An 18,108-nucleotide genomic window follows, 5' to 3' on the forward strand; every position below is an offset into this window, starting at 1 on the left:
CCACCGTTCATCTTCACCAAGCTGGGTCTGATCGGACGGTTGTAGTCAGCTGGATTCGCCTCTACTTCCTTCCCGCTCGACGCACATTTTTGGAAGCAGCTCACCCCTTCCCGATGGTTCCAGAGGCTGCAGCCAATTGAAAAAAGGGCCTACTACTGACAGCCCACGGTCTTGTACTCGATACACTCCATCACGTCGCAAACTCGCAATCCCAACTACAGTACTGCGTTATTTTCGTCTCCCATGCACCGTGTTGACGACCTTGCTGTAGTTAGATCGATCACAGCTCAGGGCTTGAATGAGCTCAAGTGTCAGCACTTACGATGCATCTCCTATCTGCAACATATTACGTACAGATTGACACCTCTTCGTTCTCTCCGCATGTTCGCCGTCGTATACGTATGTATACGATCTGTATACAGGCAACCCTGTACTGTACAAGCCACATTCATCGTGTCGGAAGCCAACGCCACAGTTGGAAAGCCCATGTGAGTCGCTCCCTCTCTTTATTACTTTCCTCCTAATGATGGTTATGAGCATGCACAATTTGTTTACCTCACATTGCTGCACATATGATGCTTCGTGTTAGTCCTGAAAGTACAATTAATACAGTAGGTTCTCCGGTGTGTAGTCCCTGTTATTTTTATTTGCACACAAGGTGTTTGTCTTTTGGTCTGATCCGGTGTCGGTTAAAAAAATCCAGTAAGTACTAGGATAAAGTGATTTTATTCATTTCTTGAATTCTTTTTAATTGTCTCCTGCATAATTATTTGTTCTTATTTATTTTACAAAAGGAAAGATAAATTTGTGAACTCTTTGGAAGACGCATGCTCATTATTAGGAAATGCAATAGAAAATGAATCGGTAGGCCATGTAGTTGGAAAACAGGAGTTTTGTTACCTAGAAACATCTTTTTTGTAGAAGAAAAGTGCTTTTTCAATTAGATGAGAAAGAAATGTTGAATATTTCGTAATTTGTAAGCCATTCATTGTTAAGGCATTTTCTTTATCTAAGCCATTCGTTCTTAAGGTATTTTGTTTATCTTATCGAGTAAGATCTGATTAGCATAATAAGTCCAAGCTCTGAACTTTGAGATAGCTATATATTTTCCAAACACGAGCAACACAAATATTTTTATTATGTTCTTGTAACAAATGCGCCAACAATATTATTTTTCAAATAGCACATATCTTGCTATCCATCTAAGCTTTCTTCAGATAATCACCTATTATATTAATATATTTCTGCCAATTATAATATTTATTCTATGATGTTTGTTTAGGAACACAAAAAAACACACGTGCAAGGCACATGCCTTTTACTAGTAATTATTAATAGATCGGTGCAATTTTTGCAAAAAAAAAAGGTTGCTTCTTCTTTCTCCTTGTGTACGCACGGTCTCCCGTCGGCAGGATCTTCCCCGGCCCCGGCAACGAGAATGCGATGGCGACTGCAGTGGTGGAGGGCTGTCCGTTTATTAAGCCAGCACGAACCCACCAAAGAGTGTCGACGAGACTTGGCCTCTGATCTGGGATGTGCTAGAATCTCACCGGAAAAGCGAAGATCACATCGCGTAAAGTGCCGGGATCTCTGAACGTTACGACATCACGGAGTGCGTCAAGGATTCCTCACTTTGTACGTACGAGAAACTGCACGAAGATTCTTCCAAGGATTCTTCTAGCTAGCTGGGCCGACCGCCCGTAATGCTTTCGCTTCACTTTGTACGAGAAAATGCATGAAGATTCATCAGGATTCGACGGTTGTCCAACCACTTTGGAAAAGAAGGGTGGATCCATTGATTTTACCGCCGGAATCGGCCATGCATGGTCGCCGTGGCTTCAACATGACTACAACGGTCGGAGGTCAGAGTGACGACAGACAATTCGATTAATTTATTCGAATCCTTAACTTTTTGTAGTACCATGTTAAATTAGTTTACACAGCACGATAACATTAACCGATAACACACACACTTCTTGTCACTACTGTTCATTCCCATATTCTTACTTGCTATATATTCATCCTATCAACGGGCTGGATTTGATGGGACGGGATGGCATCTTAGTTTGTTCTGTTCCGTACGTGCGGACGAATCGATCATGACTTGAACGGGTGGTACACCTTGAGGTCGGACTTGATTCCGGCGATGGAGCCCGCGGCGGCGGCGAGGGAGATGACGAGGCAGCAGACGCTGAGCATCTGCAGGCACACCCACTTGGTGCTCCACTTGGGCACCTTCTTCTGCACCACGTACATCTCGACGGGGAAGTAGACGGTGAGCGGCCAGAAGCCGAGCGCGCCGAGGAAGCCCACCACGTCGTTGAAGAAGGGCAGCATCATGGACACGACCGTCGTCGCCACCACGAACGCTGTCCTCCAAGTTGCCCTGAACATGTTCACCTTGCCCCTCAGCAGCGGGACCTCGACCTCCCCGGTGACGAACTTGGAGTCCGGCCACCTCTGCGCCGCCGACTTCTCGACGAAGGCGAATAAGGGCTGGCAGTAGACCTGGTAGGCGCCGACTAGGTGGACGACGATGGCGGCGTTGGCAATGTCGAGGAGCCAGAAGGGCTCGTAGAAGCCGAAGCCCGTGAGGAGGTTCCCCGGCGCGGCGTCGCCGAAGGCCGCGTAGCCCATGCAGCCGCACAGCATGTAGAAGACGGTGGTGACCGCGACGCTGACCCCCGTGGCGCGCTTCATGACGGTGGACTCGGAGGGCGGGGGCGCGCGGATGGTGTCCTGGATCTCGATGAGGATGAGGGAGTAGGAGTAGGCGAAGGCGATGTCGCCGAACGCCTGCGTGCTGCGCCACACCTTCTGCATCGGGGTCACCGCTGCGCCGATGCTGATCCCGGTCATGCTGCCTTGCACGCCTCCGTTTGCTGCATTGTTTGCATCGATTCATCCATTAGTTAGTTAGTTAACACATTGGTCAACGTGAGTCATGCATGCATGGATAACAGGGTGAGTGTGTGTGTGTACCTATGACTTGGACGATGCCGAGGCCTAGGCCGATGGAGGAGTAGGTGAATGACATGGCGGCGGCGAGCATGGAGAGCCATGAGATCTGGTCGAAGTCGGGGATCTGGGAGAAGAAGACCTGCGCCACGCCGAAGATGAGCATGTAGGGCGTGCTGGAGATCTTGCAGGGGTTGGCGTGGCCCTTGCCGTGGAAACAGTTTGCCCGCCTGATGGCGAGCATGCTGGTGGATGCTGCGATGGTGTAGCCGATGGCGACCCCTACTATGTTGGCGTACTGCAGCACCCCGCAGACCTTGACCTTGACGCCGCTGAGGTTGGCGTTGACGGCGTCCATGTAGGTGTAGTTGCGCTTGCCGGTGCTCTGGTCGCCGGAGCGGTAGCAGTCGGCGAGGAGCGAGGAGGTGAAGTAGGTGACGAGGGAGAAGAGGAGCATGACGGCGGGGCCGGCCACCCAGCCGAGCTGCGCGATGGCCCAGCCCAACGATAGAACCCCGGACCCGATCACCGCGGTGATAATGTGCGAGCTAGCCGTCCACATCGTGCCTGCGCGTGCATCCCGTCAATCGTCAGCAACCAAGAATCTAGAATCGTATACTGTACATCCATACCATGATCGAGACGCAACGCAACATTTGCATACTTACCGGTTCGCTTGTTGCGGCCATCGTCGTCCAAGCCCTGCTTGGACAGCTTGGTCTCGCCGAGCTCGGCGGCGGACACCTGCATCGCCCCCGTCGGCGGGTAGTAGAAGGTAGCCACGACGTTGTCAGCCATCTCGATCGACGTCCGCTTAAGTTCTGCCAACAGAGAGCAGGTGTGAAGATTGGGAAGAACTAGTTAAGACGACACCAGCTAGACGGACCACCACAGTAGTAGTACGTGCTATATATGACTAGAGTTGCATGTGGTGCATGGATCTGATCTCTGCAGACAGAGTGACAGACACACACACACCGAGTAGATATCTGCAAACAAGCACGAGGTGTTGTGTGTGTGTGTCTGGGTGGAGAGGGTACGGGAGCAATTTATAGGCACGGTGGGTGGCGTCAGGCGTGCCGGAATCAAGGGGCCTGGCTGCCTGCGTCCGTGAGTGGGTACGTTGCTCAGTGGCTGGCGCGGGGAGGTGGAAGGTGCAGCTAGTGCTAGGGCTGGAAATTGGAACCTCCTTTGGACTTGGGAGACTCACTGCCTGTAAGTATTTTACATGTGTTTTGGATGGTGGAAGTGGAACACGACAGGGTAGTCTTCCCAGAAGGGGCCGGCTAACACCTTTCTCCCTCCATCAGACACAAGCTGATTGCCGATCGAGCATGCAAGTATAGTGGACTTGCATGCCTGGCTGGCTCGCAATGTCAACGGGTGAAACAGCAGAGAATACCTAATTCGCCAGAGCGCTAGCCCTAGGATAAGATATTAAGATTGCAGCAGTGTTACCACCACTGCTTTGCTGAACTTTGCCATGAGCAACTGGCTACCCCAGCTCCTGCTCCGGTGCATTCCGAATCAGTTATAATTACCTTTCTCTGCAGAAGCTGTATGCTCGATCGATCACTGGCCCTGCTCTTGCTCTGCGCAGCTGGACCGACCACAAGGCCCTGTCGATGGATGGAGAGAGGGGCTCACTTGCTGTGGTGGTGCTTCGTCTACACCGATCGCATGGGTCTTATATAGGGGAAGGCTCCGCGCCATGAGCCGATCGGGCCCGGGCTATCGTCCATCCTTTTTCTGCTTCCATGGAGGAGTGGAAATGGAATAGGGTTCGGTGCCTCCCTTCTTTTCACCCCCCACTTGGGCCGCCGGGCGTGTGTTCGATGGCTCTCGTCTCTCCATCGCCGTATCACTTTTCGATCACTGTCTACGGCATGAGATAGCTGCAGTACACGATCGCTCAGTGCTTAAAACTTTGATTCCGGGTTTGTGGAACAAATCATTGCAGCCTCGATCCCGTTTGACCGACCCTGCCTGCTGCTGTATCCTCAACCTATGGAGGAAATTAAGGGGACGGACATTTGCACAAAAAGTGGCCAGCTGGGACGAAAGTTTGTGACGGAGCCGGGGAGCCATTCTTTTCCGCGGGAGATGTTCGTCCTTATATGAGTTAATTAGCTAATCCCCATTACAACGTGAATATGCTACATGTGTAGACCAAAAACTATTTAACATACACGGGGAGATGCTATGAATCATGGGGTATGATGACGACCTAACAAGCAGCGTTTAAACTAGTTAGCTACGAATCATCTCTCTAAGTTGTTTCTGGGATCGACGATAGCTTTTGGTGCGGAGAAAGGAAAGCAGCGGCTGGAACTGTCTCCATAGCCTCTTTTTGTCCTGACCAGCATTTGTGCTCTTAGCGCTGATGTACTCGAGTGGCAAAATTCTATTTCCAAATAACGAAGTGGCATGAAGGTTAATTAAGCTAGTAGAGAGCGGCCTGCTAACTTGTTGATTTTAGTATCCGCTGGTAAGGGCTCGGCAAGGCTAGCTTGTTAATTTTAGTATCCACTAGCAAGGGCTCGGCAGGCTTTGTTTTAGTTTAGTTTATTTTATTTGCTTTTTAAAAGAAAACTAGCATAGTGGCCCTCGCAAACTCGAGGGCGCCAACGGTGATGTGTCCGAGTTGTTCGAGAAATATAAGTACTGAGGTTTCATAGATAGTCATATAACATGACATTTTTACTTCCGTACGCACCCTCTCCGAACTCGCCAAGTCATCAAAATACATGGACGGTCAGAATGCAACGATACCGGTTTGGGTCTGGGGGCAGGATCGTCCTCCGGAATACTACTGCGGGTTTGGGTAGGTTCGTACAGCCCACGTAGAAGTCCGTATGATGTGAAACGTTGTGTATTATATGCGTTCACGAAGGACACTAGTAAGTTAAATGAAGGTATTCCGTGGAAAAAGATTGATGACCTTGGAGCATATTCTCTTTTCCTTGGAGTGAACTATCCAATTATGCTGCCATTAGACGGTGCAGATGTTATCCCAGGATGTCTCACGAGAAGAAATTGTGTGTACACCTTGCCGAATGAAGCATGGCTTCGCAATTCGCAGCTGCCTGAAATATGTCGATTCAGTCTGAATCTTGAAGATTGCGTGTTGGTTTCCAAACCAACGTCTTGGAGAAAACATGCAAAACAAAAAAAGATAGGTACCTGGTAAAGACACCGCTTTGGTTCATCCCAAACTTCGCCAACACCCCGGATTGGAACAAGTGTGATGTTTAATTATGAAACAGGGCCCGCAGCCATTGTACCTACTGATAGTATGTAATTTCATAGCTAAGGAACGAGGCACTTGTGGTCTACTAATTACAACTTTTTTGTAAAGAGGTGGTCTATAAGTATACCCCTCTCTTCATTGATGCATTTGTGGTCTACATGATGGTATTCTTATGTATGGGTGTGGCTCCTCAACACAGAATGTGGGGATATTATTGTGTTAAAGTTGAAGGATTGATCAACTATAAGTTCACTTCTCTAGTTACATTACTAGGTACTCCGGTTGGCTATGTTGTGATGAACACATTGTGTTCTGTTGTTCGGTGAAGACAAAACTAGAACTATGGTATGCTTATGTGTAAGACCAAGCGACGAATTAGCTTGAGATGTTAAAATTCATATTTGAACTACTTTTTGATATGAAAATTTGAAATATATATGGTACTGTATATGATTATGTATAGCAACAAGCGACGAAAGGGCTGATGCTCCTATTCCTTGTCGGTGGGAGGACTATGTGTGCGGTGACTTGAGCTAAATTATTGGGCATAGCTATGTCGATTGGTCCTTGAAGTTGGAGGGGCTAGGATTTCGGATGAGCGGATGGGAGAAGTTGTTGCTCATGGAACAAAAGTCCTTAAAATAATAATATTGGTATATACAAGGTATATACTTGTACTACTATTTTAGTACTACAATAAGTATGTCGGATTCATCAAAAAGAAAATTATCTCGGGTTCACAACCACGTGGGGTCAAGGTGAGGGAAAGTTGGTCAATACCTTGGAATATGTTACCACTATATCCCCACCCCAAGTTCTAACGAGCGATTAACCTTGCGGTTATTTTTTAAAGGGAAATAGCGGTTCCTCTCCCCGAAAACATGCCCCGCATCTCCACCTCCTAGTATCGTAGTACATCTTCTCCAAAAAAAAACCCTCTTATGTCTCTCTCTCCCGTTCACCCCTCTCTCCCTTGCATTAGATTACCAACTCCAGTGAAGTAAAAGCGTAAGGTTGAGGAGATTCCTGATTTATACCACCAGTTCATGGGGTGGGGCAACCTCCACTACCCACTGGTGGAGAACATAGCCAAGCGGGTGGATATACTCAGCATTGGTCACCTCGCTCGAGGCACGATCGGCATGCGACATGCCATCCGCGAAGCGCATAAGGTTCCGTTCGGTGTACCTAGCCTGCTCCACTGCGACCCCGAAACTTGGCCGGACGACCGCGACAACACTGTAAGAGTATTTATTTATTTACTCATCTCGTTTCAGCTTGTGTTTTTTCAATCAACTTTTCTTACTGCCAAACATCATGCATGTATTTAGACTCAACATCATCACCTAATTTGGGTGTACTGCAAGGATTGCTACCTTCACTATGCACATGTACTCTTCGGAATTGCTTTATTTATCCATTACATTTGAGCATCAGTTCTGCACAATCCGCTCTTCATTCTGTCGAATACCTTGCATGCATAGAAAATTTGAAACAAATCCTATTTGCAGGGCATTAACGCGTTGCTGATGTCATTAGACAAGCTGACAGCTCCTGCATTTATCCATACCAAGGAGGAACTGGATGGACATGGACCCATGCACTGGGTGGGTTGTAACGGCGACTGGGTGGCATTTGTCCAGCAGGACGGGCACTTGACGATCCGCAACATATACATATCAGATACTATTATACCTCTTCCATCTCTGCAAGATGCAGGAGTTTTTTTGGGCCCTACTCGTGAATGGTGGCATGTCAGCCCACCATTCCTCCTCAAACACAAAATAGATGAAGTTTGGAACTGCTCAAAGTACGGATCGTCAAGACGCCGTACAAAGATGATCTAGCAGGGTCATGGCATTACGAGGTAATCGTTGTATTTGACGACTTGATCGCTATCCTACAAGCGCCCCTAGAAAAGGAGTGGGATATCCTAAGAAACACGAATTCTTTGAAGGAACCAGCTATGTCGATGCCATGGGCATTCCTGGATATGGTACAAGTTCACACCTGCATCGTGTATACGTAGTTACATATCCGTATGGAGATGTTCTAGTTTGGGAACCATATACCTCGGGTGAGTCTTTGTTTAATATCTTAACTAGTAAATGGCATGCTGCACATGTTGGACCAATTACGATTTGCAATACTGATGTACAAAAATTGCGTTCTAAATGTTGTTCAAACTTTCAGTACAACTAATAATTTGGTTATACCATCAAAATAAGTGCGAGCATACAGTTTATAAATATGAACAAAAAATTGGAACCTTTCTTAATCACTATCAAGTGGGACGTGTGATATCGGTATGAGCCTCCTCTAATTTTTCTACATAATGGAAACATGACGATTCTAGAAACACGTGGACACTGGTGTGGTATTTTTTTCACGCGAATACCTCTAATCCCAACCGTTAGATTTTGGATACCAACAGTTGGAATTGCTGCTACATGTCTTGTTCAAAACTGGTGCATTATAGTAGTAGAAGATAGAAGAGAAGGGATAATTTACAGTTTAGTTCCTACTTGTTGTATTGTGGTTGATCTTTGTGCATTGTAGGGACAGCAAGCTGGTAATTTTCCTCCGGACGTAGTGTATGATGAGCTTCATTATTCATGGCTGTAAAGATAATTTTAATGCACAAACTTATTAATTTTCGAACCTGACTGATCTGACTTGGGGCATATTTTCTTCGTATGGAATTTCATGGGTATTTAGACTTTTTATTCGAGATGATTACCATAAAAAATTTGAGGATTGTATAATTAGGAGTTTTATTCTCAGATTGAATTATGTTGGATTTTGACCTCTACTTGAACTTCTTGAAATGAATCCTTTAGTTTCCCATGTGATGTACTCAAATATACCAATATGTTGTATTATTGAATGGAAATGAAATTATATCATCCCATCTAAATCCTAATGCGTTTTTCCAATTCTTACGTTTTCAGATTTGTGCAAACCAAACATGCCCTTCTTAACACTACTTACGTTTTCAAGAAGGTCCTCCGCTGATCGTAGAGCCACCACCCAACGTTTTTGAATGGCGGTGTGCACTTGAGGATGCTCTTGGCCATAATCACGAGGTCGATTATGGTGTGTGGTGGTTAGCAAGATCTATAGATGGTTCTAGACTTCTTCTGATACATACACTGGGCATTGTTGATGAAACAGAATATTCATGTACCGTTTGCCATACTGCTTCTGATCGTCGTGTTCATCATGGCCACACTGTTGGCAACTATGCTCCTGGGTTTGGTTGCCTGGTGTTCACAAAGGACACTAGTACGTTAAATGAAGGTATTCCATGGGAAAAGATTGATGACCTTGGAGCATATTCTCTTTTCCTTGGAGTGAACTATCCGATTATGCTGCCATTAGGCAGTGCAGATGTTGTCCCAGGATGTCTGACGAGAAGAAATTGTATGTCATTCTGAGAGGATGACATGAGGGACCCATGAGGCAGCAGCATCCTCAACGTTTCCAAGGTGGCACGGGATCCAAAAAAGGCAAAATAGCCAGAAATTAGGGGTCAAAATAACTCCGAGAAAGGAAAGGTTCATCGTTCATAGAGGCTGACATGTGGGACCCATGAGCCAGCAGAGTCCTCAACGTTTCAAAGGCGGCAGGGGATCAAAACAAAAAGGAAGTAGCCAGAAATTAGGCGTCAAAAATAACTCCAGCAAAGGAAACTTTTATTGTTCATAGAGGATGACATGCAGGACCCATGAGCCAGCAGCTTCCTCAATGTTTCAAAGGCGGCATGAGATCGAAAGAAAAAAGGCAAGTGATCAAATATCAAGAGCCAAAAATAATCCAAGAAAAGAAACTTGATTGTACATAGAGGATGACATGCGGGTCCCATTTTGCAGCAGCGGTACCAACGTTTCAAATGCGGCTTGAGATCAAAAGAAAAGGAAAGTAGCCAGAAATTAGGTGGTAAAAAAAACTCCAAGAAAAGAAAGTTGATTGTACATAGATGATGACATGCGGGTCCCAAGGCGGCAGCTTACTCAACGTTTCCATGGTGGCAGGGGATCAAAAAAAAGGAAATAGCCAAAAATTAGAGGGTGAAAAAAATCCAAAAAAATAAACTTTTATAGTATATAGAGGATGACATGCGGGTCCGATGAGCTAGTAGGTTCCTCAACGTTTTCAAAGGCGTCATGAGATCGAAAGAAAAAGGCAAGTGACCAAAAATCAGAGGGTGAAAAATAATCCAAGAAAAGAAACTTTTATTGTACATAGAGGATGACATATGGGTCCCATTTTGCAGCAGCGGTCTCAACGTTTCAAACGTGGCATGAGATCGAAAGAAAAAGACAAGTGACCAAATATCAGGAGCCAAAAATAATCCAAGAAAAGAAACTTTTATTGTTCATGGAGGATGGCATGCGGGACCCATGAGGCATCAGCATCCTCAACGTTTCCAAGGCGGCAAGGGAACAAAAGAAAAAGGAAATAGCCAAAAATCATAGGGTGAAAAAAATCCAAGAAAAGAAACTTTTATTGTACATAGAGAATGACATGCGGGTCCCATTTTGCAGCATCTTACTCAACGTTTGAGAGGCGGCATGCGCTCGAAAGAAAAGGCAAGTGACCAAATATCAGGTGCAAAAAATAACTCCAAGAAAAGAAACTTTTATTGTACATAGAGGATGACATGCGGGTCCCATTTTGCAGCAGTGGTCCCAACGTTTCAAATGCGGCTTGAGATCAAAAGAAAAAGGAAGTAGCCAGAAATTAGGGGGTCAAAAAAATCCAAGAAAAGAAAGTTGATTGTACATAGAGGATTACATGCGAGTCCTATTTAGCAGCAGCGGTATCACTGTTTGAGAGGCGGCACGGGATCGAAAGAAAAAGGCAAGTGACCAAATATCAGGTGCCAAAAATAACTCCAAGAAAAGAAACTTGATTGCACATAGAGGATGGTATGCGGGTCCCATTTAGCAGCAGCGGTATCACCGTTTGAGAGGCGGCACAGGATCGAAAGAAAAAGGCAAGTGACCAAATATCAGGTGCCTAAAAAAACTCCAAGAAAAGAAACTTGATTGCACATAGAGGATGACATCCGGGTCCCATTTAGCAGCAGCGTTATCACCGTTTGAGAGGCGGCACAGGATCGAAAGAAAATTAAAGGGACCAAATATGAGGTGCCAAAAATAACTCCAAGAAAAGAAACTTGATTGCACATAGAGGATGACATGCGGATCCCATTTTGTAGCAGCGGTCTCAATATTTCCAAGGCGGTACGGGATCAAAAGAAAAAAGGAAATAACCAGAAATCAGGGGGTCAAAAAAGTCCAAGAAAAGAAAGAATTTGCATTCATAGAGGTTGACATGCGGGACCCATGATCCTGCATCGTCTCGGGCCACCATACGCGACGTTTTGAACGTTTTCGTCGGACTAGGTGGCCTCAAAAACGAGAAAAAAAAGTTTTGACATGCACCACGGAGAGAGCAAAAATCGTCGGTCATGGTGCATCAGAAACCACGGCGCGACTTCAAGTTCGTCGGCTATGGCAACTTTTCTTGTAGTGGTATTTTTGTGTGAAATAATATCCTGATGTGTACTTCAATTAAACCCTAAATCAGGCTCAAATGGGTTGCATGCTTAAAATTCGAATATGAGCGCACGTGTGAACTGTTTTCGGCTCGTAATGCAATAAAGGCCATTACTTTGAAGGCCTGCGAACATGGTAGCCCATTAATAATTAGGCATGCTGGCAAGATAGATGGTCCTTATTATAGTCAGGCATGCCAACTTGTAGGATTAAAAGTAGTTTATACACATTAAATCTACCATCTGCATTTTTCTCTTTAATAACTTTTCTTTTTACACAACTTAAAACTTGTCAGGCTAATATGAAATTCGAGATGGCAAAACCCGGGAAAGATAAAGATATCACCAAAAACACTTTCCTGCAAAATGTTAGGTTTTGAAGCCCAAGTCCAAGTCTTTCTCTGCTCAAGTTTTCGAGGAACAACTCTAAGCAGAACGAGTTACAACAGCTATGCTAAGAACAAAAGTTGACTTGTTGAGATCGAGATTAGAAGCATGTGATGCCCTACTGCACGAGGCCAATCAAGTTCGTTATAATCTCCCAAAGACTAAGAAAATTCTATAGATAATTGGAGATGAACACCAACATAGTGAGTACATTGGTATTGTGAAATGTTTCCTTAGATTAAGGCACCTTTCCTATTTTTGTTGGTGGATGCATTTATCTGCGGTTGGGATCAACTTGGTAGTTGTTCATGCGGATGTTTTATAAATCAATTGCCTAGCCTTTTCAATTAGTTCGAACTTAAATGGTATCATAGCCAAGGTCTCAAGTTTAAAATGTCGAAAGTGTGGTTTAATTTAATCTAAAATTGTTGGTGCCCCCTTAGCCCTTGTAAAGCTTTGTGTGCCTACCTTCGGATTCCGGGTGTTGAATTTCTCTTCTATCAAACACGAGGATGGGTGTTAATGTGCGTATAACTGCATTGCATAGCCCCTTTCATATAAGCTTGCAACTTTCTTATTAATTGTGTTGTGCCTTTGGGACTTAGCCGACCTGCACTTCTGACTTTTGGTTGCGTTTGCTACCGTAAAAGTTTAATATAGTTCCTTATTGGAATGTGGATTTTTGACTCAGCCATGTTGACTCAATGTTTGGAAAAAATAAAAAAGGTTCCATTCCATATAAGCAAAGTGGTTGTGAATATAAAATAGTCTGGTTTAACTTCTAGATCAAACACAGCGCATATCTAATGTGTTGGACCTCAAATGGACGGTAGACCGGTAGGCACAGTCACCCAAGCTTATTCTATTAATTTGATGGTACCTGTTTTTGTATGTAGCCAAGGTAGGAATGACCAAGATGCAACTATAATTATGTATGGTTCTTGATGCTAACTGTTTGGTCCTTGCAGAAAAGCATAATTATTAATTAGCCTATGGTGAAGCACTATGTTCATTTGAGTTGACGATCATGCTATCCAATTTTCGTTGGGTATATGGTATGCACTTAATAATTTGCATAAAAAATCATATTCACTATGTCCCACTATGTGAAAGGATGTAAACGAGTTGAGTTCGAGTGACTCAGCTCAACTCGTCTTAGAATTCGTTCTAGCTCTGATTGAGTCGAGCGAAAGATTGAGCCTCATATTGGCTCACACTCAGCGTACTGATGTCGAGCTAGTTTTAATCTTATGGACAAGAAATTTTTCCATATATGATCAAAATCTCAACTGAGCGGCAAAACCTCCTACCAAACCCTAACAAATGGGAGTTTTTTCTAATAAATGATGCTTTTGTACCGAAAAGGTTTTACAGTTGCATTAGGCCTGACCGACCACTGCATAAGTAGGATGCACACATCTGCTCAAATCCAAACGTATCAATCGTAAAAGGCATAATACAAGTAAATTTGCTCTGAAACTGTAAAGGTATATACCTAAAAAATTCGGTACACGTTTTTGAACTAGAGAACATGCGAACCGAATTTGATTGTGATTATGACTTGATGTGACTCTAGGCCCTGGATTCCTGAACAGAGGCAGTGTAGCTAGACTCAAAATCAAATCTCAATTGAGTAGCAACCGTCCAACCAAATATATCTAAAATATTTCAGAAACTTATTTAAATTGTAGTTTGGAGAACATGGGAGTAACTGATTTTGTTTGTAATGATGATGGCTTGATATGACCGTCGGCCTTAACTACCAGAGCAGAGGAACTAGTACTTAGTAGGGTCTACCATCTTTATATTATTATTATCTTGGACCAGCCATATTTGAAATGAAATCTCAGTCGGGCGGCAAAATCTCCCACCAATCCTGAAATATTTCAAACGCATTTTTGAATAAGATTAAGAAGATAGATCATGATCATGGTAGTAACCGATATTCAATGTGATGATGATTTGATTTTGCACTCGTCCTTGAACAGAGGTACTAGTACGGTGTCATAATTTTTTATCTTTATACTTGGACCGTAGCCGAATTTAAAATCTTACAGCGGCAAAACTTTCGGTCCACAAAATACAAATATTTCACATGCTTCCAAATTCTCATTCTACCCCTATGGAGATGACAGCAAAGTCGGTTGGTGGGGGGTCTGCCCGTCATTTTTTTTGATCACCATCTCCCTAGCCCTGGAAACCCTCCCAAAAAAATCATTTCCCTCAGACCACCCACCGGAACTTCCCAAGTCCCTCTCTCTCCCACCTCCATGACCACCGCACCGGAACATCCCCACTGAACTTCCCTGGCCTACCCGAGGCCGCGCAATTCTCCTCATCCGGCTTTCTGCCGGAGCCGCTTCATTGACGCCGTCATCAACCGGACCGGATCATCCTCGCCGAACCTCGAAACCATATACTCATCCAACAGTCTACCGCAGTCACTTCAGCTGCGGTATCGTCCACCCCACCAGAGCCGCTTCGCCGGATCCATCGTCCGCCGCATCGGATCTAGCTCACCGACACCGTTCTGCATGAACTGGATCTGTTTCATCGGCGCCGTGCATGATCTAAACTCTTCTACTGTCGTTTTTCTATTGCTTGCCTGCAAGTTCTTGTTTAATCTTGGGGGAACCTGTTTATGCTAACGACGCGTCGTTACGTTTTTGCAGATGAGATGAGTAACCATGAAGTGTAATGGCCGTCTCTCCAACCCCAAGTAGCACATGTAGTGTACTTCATCACCGGATCTATCAACCCCAGGAAGATCTGAAGTGACTCCCAAAAAATGCTTCTCCAAATGTAATTCCCTTGTTTTAGCGCCATATTCTGGGTTCAGATGCTTGTTTGTATGAAGCTCTTTAAGTTCATTCGTAGCTATGACAGTAACACCCTGCTATTTTGTACTTCATTGCTAACTTTAAGCGATTGAACATTTTGGTTTGCTTTCCCTGCTCTGTAGATGTTGCCATCATAACTTCTATCTTGCTCAGTCGTTGTTAAAAATTATAGCCTGCTACTATTCTATTCATGCCAATTTTGTACTTCCTGAACATGTTGGTTTGCATTCCCTGTACTATAGGTGATGCCATTGTTATTTATATCTACTTCGTCGTAAGCTAACAAAGTAACTGACTACTATTAGTTCCTGCATGCTATCGCTCTGCTATCCTGCAGTACAAATTTATTTAAACTCGTCACACTAGCTACTTCGATAATAATTTTGTGTGCCTTCAGGTTCTCCAAAAGCTGCAACATTAACTCGCTTCTATTACTTTGCATGGCGCTCACACATGGAATGCTGAACATATTGGTTTGTATTCCCTCTTCAGCTCTTCTACAAGTTCAGAGGTGATCCCCCTATATTATGTATCTGGTTCATCCTTAGCTCCAGCATTAACTAAACTTTGCGTGTTGCTCATTACAAATTTATGTCCCGAAACATATTGATTTTCATTCCCTTCACTACACGTTCACGAATGATGCTGTTATAATTCCTATCTGGTACATTCCTATCTATTACAGTAACATCATGCAATTATTTAGTTCATGGCCAATTTTAAGTAATTGCACATGTTGGTTCACATTTCTGCTCTATAGCTTTTGCCATCTTAACTTCTATTTGGCTCATTGTTTGTTACAAAAGTAACAACCTCCTATTACGTAGTTCATGCCAAATTGAAGTCACTAAACATGTTACTCTGCATTCCCTGTTCAAGTAGTACCATTATTATTTGTACCTAGTTCGTCGTGAGATACTAAATTAACTGCCTCATATCAGTTCATTCACTTTTTAAGTCCCTGAACACATTGATTAGTATTCCCTGCACAACAAAGTTCGGATTATAATTCCTTTACGGTTTATTACTAGCCATGACAGTAAAATGCTGCTATTATTTAGTTCATGGTCAATTTAAGTAATTGCAATACCTTCTCTATAGTTTTTGACATTATAACTACTATCTGGTTCATTCTTTGTTACAAAAGTAAGTTCCTTCTATTATGTAGTAGTTGATGTCAATTTGGAAGTAACTGAACATGTTGGTTTGCTTTTGCTGCACTGCAAATGATACAACTATTGTATCTATCTGGTTTGTCATAAACTAGGCCAGTAACTGCTGCTCTGGTTCAAGTACGTGTATCTTTCGTATTGCTATAGGCATGCGTGTGTGTATATATGCATGAACACACATTCTTGAGAGATTCCAGCCACATATATAGTGTAATTATGTAGCCCATCGCTCACTATTTTCGGTGTTTAATGCATGAATACCACTGGGATGAAGGGAGTACATACATACTGTTTATCATGCTGGAACTCGTATGTGCATGACTGATCGTGTCTTGACGCAGAGTAACAAAAAACTTCGTTTATAAATAATGGAAACATCAGACATCTTCAAGAGTGCATCAACATGGTGAGCTGCATGGGACTTGACAGTAGTAAGTATGTTGTTTTATTCTGACGTGCTCGGTTATATAAGCCACAAAATAATTTGATTGCTTGTTTATCTTGCACTATCTCAGCTGCTTAATGATTAGAACATCACATTTTTTATGTTGGTATAGATTATACACATCAAAAGGAAGCTCACAGCTTATTATTTGTCATCTGTCCACGTTAAAATGTTCTGGTTGTTGCTATGCGGCATGCACTCTTTATTTACTTATTGGTAGTATATATTAGCCTCATACCGGTAGACGTTCTGTGCGCATTACAATGATCTTGTTGTAACGAGAAAATGGTGAGTTCCAAATTCTTTGGCAAACAACATTGTTGTTATCCTAACTTGTAATGTCTTTGTTTCAGATATAGGTGGTGCACATACAACTTAAAAGATTGCCGAATCGCTCCATTGTATTGCTAGGTTTAATTACCATTCAATTTCTCTAGGTTTTGTAATATTTTTTCAAAGCCTTACAGATGATGTAATATTTAGTTCATTTATATGGTTCTTTCGTGCATTTTTTCTATGGTGCTTGTGGTAAGTGAGGTTATCCTTCTATGTGCTGCGTAAATTTTCTCAGTATCTTTCTATGTGCTGCGCAATCTAAATCACAAATTCCCATTCCGTCAACGACCCAATTAAGCGAAAGCACATATGGGCCGGCCCGCAAAATCCTAAAGTGCCTAACAGGCCGGCATGTTAACATAGCAATTCGCAAATGGGCCGGCCCAACAAGTAACAATGTTTTTCACGCACCTCGGCCAAACAAGACTATTGGGCCTTACTAGGCCCACATATATTATATAGTGGACCGATCCACCAACTAAACGGGCCGGCCCACTTACTTATTGGGCCAGCTCAATTGCTTTATGTTGGACCCCACTCACTAACTGGGCTGGCCCGGTAACAGGAAAGTGGGACCCACGTTTTTATTGGGCCAGCCAACTTGCTTTAAGGTGGACCCCACTTACTAACTGGGCCGGCCCGATAACAGGATAGTGGGCCCCACTTTTATTTTTGGGGCGACCCACTAACTTATTAGGCTAACCCACTTGCTTTATGGTGGACCCCAGTTACTTACTGGGCCGGCCCGATAAAAGGAAAGTGGGCCCCACATGCTTATTGGATCGGTCGGTTTGCTTGTTGACCAGTCAAACAAAGGCATTTGGCCCGGCCCACATGCTCACTAGGCCGGCCCATTTATCATGTTGACCGGTCAAACAAAGACATTCCGCCCGGCTCACTTGATTAGTGGGCCGGCCCATTTATCATGTTGACTGGTCAAACGAAGACATTCGGCCCTGTCCACCTTTTCAGTGGGTCCATCTAGCTATTCTTTCACCGGTCAAACGAAGGCATTCGGCCTGGCCCACGTGCTTAGTGGGTCGGCCCATTTAAATTTTGACAAGTCAACCTTAGAGGTTAGGCCCGGCCCACGAACCTAATAGACCAGCCCAGTTATATAGTTGACCGGTCAAACTAAGTCAGCTGGCCCAGCCCCC

General features: G+C 44.1%; 1 protein-coding gene across 1 annotated transcript; it reads right to left on the minus strand.

The window, feature by feature from the left end:
- Positions 1 to 2,097: 2,097 nt before the first annotated feature.
- LOC124667791 (amino acid permease 3-like) lies at positions 2,098 to 3,708 on the minus strand. The gene is made up of 3 exons (XM_047205032.1): positions 3,627 to 3,708; positions 2,983 to 3,525; positions 2,098 to 2,882 (listed from the first exon to the last, which is right to left on the minus strand). Exons 1-3 carry the CDS (start codon positions 3,706 to 3,708, stop codon positions 2,098 to 2,100), a joined length of 1,410 nt encoding a protein of 469 aa, XP_047060988.1.
- Positions 3,709 to 18,108: the final 14,400 nt, after the last annotated feature.

The sequence above is a fragment of the Lolium rigidum genome, chromosome 6 (assembly GCF_022539505.1).
Source record: "Lolium rigidum isolate FL_2022 chromosome 6, APGP_CSIRO_Lrig_0.1, whole genome shotgun sequence".
Lineage (NCBI taxonomy): Eukaryota > Viridiplantae > Streptophyta > Magnoliopsida > Poales > Poaceae > Lolium > Lolium rigidum.